Source organism: Condylura cristata, unplaced genomic scaffold, assembly GCF_000260355.1.
Source record: "Condylura cristata isolate star-nosed mole 26May11 unplaced genomic scaffold, ConCri1.0 scaffold00002, whole genome shotgun sequence".
Lineage (NCBI taxonomy): Eukaryota > Metazoa > Chordata > Mammalia > Eulipotyphla > Talpidae > Condylura > Condylura cristata.
Window position 1 is genome coordinate 60,494,186 of NW_004567103.1, and position 5,996 is coordinate 60,500,181.

The 5,996-nt window shown below is 36.6% G+C and overlaps 1 protein-coding gene across 1 annotated transcript in view; it reads right to left on the bottom strand.

Annotated features, from left to right (window-relative positions):
• TNFAIP6 (tumor necrosis factor, alpha-induced protein 6) overlaps window positions 1-5,996 on the bottom strand; it is a 17,975-nt gene that overhangs the window by 5,733 nt on the left and 6,246 nt on the right. The window contains exons 2-4 of the mRNA XM_004674662.1: window positions 5,101-5,238; window positions 2,758-2,919; window positions 757-985 (exon numbers count right to left, since the gene is read on the bottom strand). Of these exons, the coding sequence (XP_004674719.1) occupies window positions 757-985; window positions 2,758-2,919; window positions 5,101-5,238 (529 nt within the window). The remainder of the gene's footprint in view (window positions 1-756; window positions 986-2,757; window positions 2,920-5,100; window positions 5,239-5,996) is intronic.

Below are 5,996 nucleotides of genomic sequence, written 5' to 3' on the forward strand. Positions count from 1 at the left end.
GGTGACTTGGTGATGGGAAACCCGTGGGGATTACAATTGAGATGGAAAAAAAAAATGTACAAAATGATGTAAAAATAAACTTTTGTAATAATAAAAAAAAGAAGAAGAAAAAAACCAGGCTTTTCCCAAAAAAAATTATCTCACAGTGGAACTAGGGTGAACAGAAGCCCCACAGGCTTCAAGAGAAACTGTTGCCATAAAATTAACTACCTAGAAGAAATATGCAGATTTAGGGTCATGACCAGAAAATAAATTTTTCAGAAAAACCTTTCTTATGTCATGGCAAACTTCATCTAGTTTTGTCACATGAATCATACTTACCTTATCATGTGAGACTCCCTCCTCTCTCTTTGACACCCCAAGTCCCTATCCCATTCATTAGCTCAGAAATAAAATCTTTGGTCCATCCTGTTTACTCTGGAATTTACAGCCATGTCAATTTTTTCATATATATGTAGTTAATTTTTTCCCTGTAAGCTGGTGTTAATTTGTTTGTTTGACTAACCCAAGAAGACCTAAAAGGGTGGGGGAAACTAACACTATTCCCCTTTATAGCTATGGTTATTTTAATGATAAGTATATACGGCAGTTGATTATGGCTTAGTGCCCTAAGAAAAACCTTTGTTAAATAGAATGTGGTGTTTCAGAAGATTAGAAATACCACAAAACAGTATTTTTGTTTGAGGAAAATTAAAGAAACATCAAACAAAGTAATAGATGCTCATTTAACTCATTTATAAAGAAATGAGTTAATACCTTCCCACAAAGCCATGGACGTCATCATAACTGTCATATATTTCAACATAATCTGCAAAACAAGCTGGGTCATCTTCAAGGTCAAATTCCAAAAAACTCAGATGAATGCGCTGACCATACTTGAGTCTAATGTGCCAGTAGCAAACTTGGTTATCATCATACTCCTTCGGGAAGCCTGGAGATTTAAACAATCTCTTTGGCTCAGTGAATACACCACCACATTCCTTTGCTAAAATGGAAAAAAGTAAAGAAAACATTAGAAAAAAATATTTGTGCCTTAAAATAATAGTCAAACCTTAGTGTATATAGTTAATATTTTTAAAACATGAAATAGTAGAGAAATGCCTTAATATATGCCATTCATAGTATATTATGTATACTTGTAGCTAAAGAATAAATGTACTTTTGCATCAAAAGTTGCTAACTTCTCTAAAATGAACATAAACTCATCTCTTGCTCATTTAGAAAATGCCAGATTCACAGAGTTGATTGGGTCCTTGAAGACTGTTAATTGGTTAAAAAGTTATTCATATAAAATCACTTAACATCATGTCATTGAATCAGCAAGTTATCTTCCTTTCTTTCTTTCTTTTTTTAAATATTTATTTTTTATAAATACAAGAGCTGGGGTATAGGCCAGAGGTACAGAGAGGTGAGAGGATTCACCAGAGGGATTTTGGGGAGCAGAACAGGCAGATCTTACTGTTCTTGCTTGTTCTTGCTCCCCCCCCCCCCACACATCTCTGGCCTATACCTGAGTTCTTGTATACATAAATAAATATTTGTTTTTTAAAAAACAATCAAAGAATATATCTGGAGATAAACAATTACTTTTGAGAGTAAGAAGAAAAAAGAAGACAGGATGAGAGAGAGAAAGAGGAAAAGAAGATATGTGAATTATTAGCAATGACTGTAGTACAGGCTAAATAAGCTTAGATGTGATCTGAAAGATATGATCTCATATAAATGCACTGTAAATATTTATTCCCATTTTGTCTTAAGTAGGACTAGTTGAGAGCTTTAGGCAACATTCTTTTCTACTTGGAATACACAATATTTTGTAATATAGGTAGTTACAAACGTGAAAAATTTCTGCAATGATTAAAACATTGAAAAATAAATGCTAAAATTTCACTCTAATCTTCTACTGCATTATAGGCTTCCCCCCAACCCCCACAGGCTAGATCCAAATGAACTGCCACTTCAGTATGTTTATGATTATAAATGTAGGAAAAATTTCCTAACACATTGTAATACTTTGTGACATTGTCGTGGTAGTAGTGGTAGTGAATCTATTTTTTTCTCTAAGAACATAAACTTTATATTAATTATAATGAGTTAATTTTTCTCTAAGTTTTTTTTCTTGCTACAGTGAACCATGGAACAAGAATAGGAATAAAAATATACTTTATAATAATAACTAATATATTTGCTATAATTGTTAAAATAAACCATAGCATGAGTGTTGCTTAGTTTGAAAGTTTAAGAATTTGTACACAAAAAGAAATTAGAGAAAGTTTTTTAATTTTTGTCTCATTTCCCCCCATTCTATTGAAGAGATAATTTCAAATAAGAATAATTTCAAACATTTGGTTGTATCATTTTATTGCTTTAACTAACTAGCTGTGCCAAGTTTATAACCTCATTGTTTCCTTTTGTGGAAAAGTTATTTGGCACAGAAAAATTGAGGATTACTTGAGAATTTATGAGGTCATCTGCCTACTAATTATTGCCTGTCTGATCTTGGGTGAGTTACTTAAGCTCTAAAAGTTGTAGTTTTCTGATTTGTAAAATGGGCATAACAATACCCATTTGTGGAGTTGTGAATATTAACAGTTTAGATGAACATAACTCAGTGTTTGGCACAGCACAATTACTCTATGAACAGATTTATTATTATCATTATAACATTGTCTTACTCTAGAAGAAGTTATTTCTTCTTAACAATCTCTTAGAAACATGCAATTGTGTTTACAAAGTGTAAAATTATATCAAGCAAACCATGTGGGTTGTAGCAATAGGCATCCCATCTCTCACTCCTATTGAGACGGACTCCATAATCAATAACGCCAGTTTTTCCGAATCCACAATTTGGCCCTGGCTTCACAATGGGATATCCAACTCTGCCCTTGGCCATCCACCCAGCAGCACAAACATGAAATCCTGCAAGAGAATGAAAGGGTTATGGGCTTGTAAGGCTATCTCCCTCACGTTACAAACATCCTCTTAACAAAGACAGCCCCTTCCAAACCGAGAAAGGTAGTTCACGTAAGGGAAAATTAGTTTTCTTAAAAAGTAGATAAAATTGGCCCTCCCTGGTGGTGCAGCAGGTTAAAACACTGCACTACAAAGCTAAAGCCACTTCAGTATGATTTCGATACTCAGTCATGGAGGGGACCCACATGGTGCAGCAGACCTCTTCTGACCTGCCTGCTGCTCCCCTCAGCAGTGTACTTTGTCAATCGGCCTGTTCTGCTCCCCTATCTGTCTCTGGTATACCCTCTCCCTGCCCTTGCACCTCTCACCTAGACCTGAGTTCTGTATACATAAATAAATAAATCTTTTTTTAAAAAAAAAGAATTTTAGGCCCTCCCTGGTGGCGCAACGGGTTAAAGCACAGCACTGAGAATCTGAAGCCACTTCCGTATGAGTTCGATTCCCGCCTGCCGCCTACCCCGGAGGAGACCACATGGCGAGCCAGACCTCTCCTGACCCGCCCGCTGCTCCCCTCAGCAGTGTACTTCGTCGATCTGCCTGTTCTGCTCCCCACTCTGTCTCTGGTGAAGCCTCTCACCGCCCCTGAGCCTCTGGCCTGTACCCCAGTTCTGTATGAATAAATAAATAAATCTTTAAAAAAAAAAAAAAAGAATTTTAACACATATTAAATATAACATCCGACTTTAACTAGAAATGATGTCCTACTTGAAGAAAAAAAGATGCAGACAACTAGAAATAAAACTGTTATGGATATGCAAGCAGTCTGAAATTTAATGCTCACTTCTTTTCACAAATGGCTTGTCTAGTGCCATGGGTAATTTCTGAAATTACCATCAATACTGGAAAATTTCTTCAAATGGCAATTAACTAATTTCTATTTTAGAATCAATTGAAATATTGCTAGTATTTTGAAAGACTTGCATAAGGAGAAAAGAGAAAAGCACTCATAATTTCAAATAGTTTCAATACTGTTTTCCTTGCTCAACTTCAGAGTCTGATTTCTTTGGCAAGTCAATGCCTTGTATGTGATTTCACTATACACCAGGACAGTTAGAAAAGACTCAGACTGGTGTCTCCATCATTCCATCTACTGTGTCACACACAATCCCATGGGCATAAACAGAGCTGTCATCCGGGGAGACTTTGGAGCATTATAGAGAACACTTTAATTTTTTCTTGGGTATTGTATTATAAAAGTGTAAGCTTTGCCAAAGATATTTCCTCAATAGAGAAGCGAGTTGTGAATGGAATGGCTTTTTGGATTGTCCTGAACATCCAGGAGAGTTAATAGCACCCTACTTTTTATAATGAAACAAATAGCACTAGTTAATTACTGGTGTTTTCACCAGGTCTCCTGACATCACCTTACCAATTTTTTTTCTACTGCTCTCTTAAAATGGCTTATACTCTTTTCTTCACAGCTTTTGATCCTGAGGTATCTAATTTAATGTAACAATAGGAAAGTTTAAATAAATGGGGGAACCCCATTAACTATATTATTTCCTTTACCAAGTAAGTTTCCTTGTTAAGACTCAGTATAGTAACTTCAGGAAATGCATTCTCAGATGTCAACAAGAAATATTATTAAAAATTAATATTAGGGCCCTCCCTGGTGGCACAGCGGGTTAAAGCACAGCACTATGAAGCTATCCGCAGGCACCACAACCACCACAGCACAAGTTCAGTCCCTGGCCAGGGAGATGATCCATAAGGCATGGCTGACCTTCCTCAGCAGTGTGTTTCAGTAGATCAGCCTGTTCTGTTCCCCACTCTGTCTCTGGTGAGAGCAACTCTGGCCTGTACCCTAGCTATTATGTGCATAAATAAATAAATCTTTAAAAATTAATATTAAATTTACTATTTAAATGAATAGCAATGACATTAAAATTGAGGAATTTAAATGATATTGAGATAATGATGTGTTCATTTTCTTTTGACTTTCATCTTATTAGTACCAGGAACTTTCCGTTAGCTCTCAGCAGAGAACACTGGAATCTGTTAATGGGCTGTTATGTTATAAAACTAAAGAGAGAAGTCTTATGAAGAGGTTACAGGAAAGGCTGAATTTTTCTCCAAGGTGGAAAGAAAAAAAAAAAGGAGAAAAAAAAACGTTGTCACATCAGTTACCTATTTTTCTAGCTGCCTCTAGTTGCTTATAGGTGGCAAGTCGGCCACCTTCATATTGACACACCGCCTTTGCTTCTGCATAGGTGAGTTTGTATTTGCCAGACCGTGCTTCTCTGTGGTAAACGCCCGCTGCTCGTTCTGTGAATTAACAAGTTATGGTAAATGCATTATTATCTAGTGTTGTGGAACAAGGGAAAATTTTTTTTAATAATATAATAGTTTATTTTTACATAATTTTGTTCCTTTTTCTGTCTCAGTTGTAATACCTGTGGGCTTCCCATCACCAAATCACCCGTGTGCCATCACCATAGTCAGTGCCCTCCCCCCTTCATTTTTGATCCCATTCTCCACCCCACCCTCGGAACAAGGGAAATTTTATGGCCCCAGCTGGAAAATTACATCAACTATTGTTCCTGTGGGAGGGTTTCCTGGATCTGCTTCCGTGGGTGGCTAAGTTTTCATTGTTAGAAAGCTTTTGAGGAAAATAGTAAGGGGAATTTTAGGGGAATTTGGGAGCATAGTTTGAAAAGAGGCCAAAGTAAGTTTCTGAATTGACAATCTGAAAGAAAGTTTTAACAAAATATTGCATTTCTGTATTACCCCAAAGGTGATTGAAAAAAAAAATTTTTAATACAGCAGCTCTCAAACCCCTTTCTTTAATGTACTTACAAAATAAGTTTTTTAAGGAGGCTTGTTTTAAGTCATAAATATACTTAAAAGATAAGCAATAGCTAGCCCTCCCTTGTGACGCAGCGGGTTAAAACACAGCACTGAGAAACTTAAGCCATGAGTTCGATTCCCGCCTGCCCAGGAGGTGACCATATGGTGTGGCAGACCTCTCCTGGCCCGCCCGCTGCTCCCCTCAGCAGTGTACTTCGTTGATCTGCCTGTTCTGC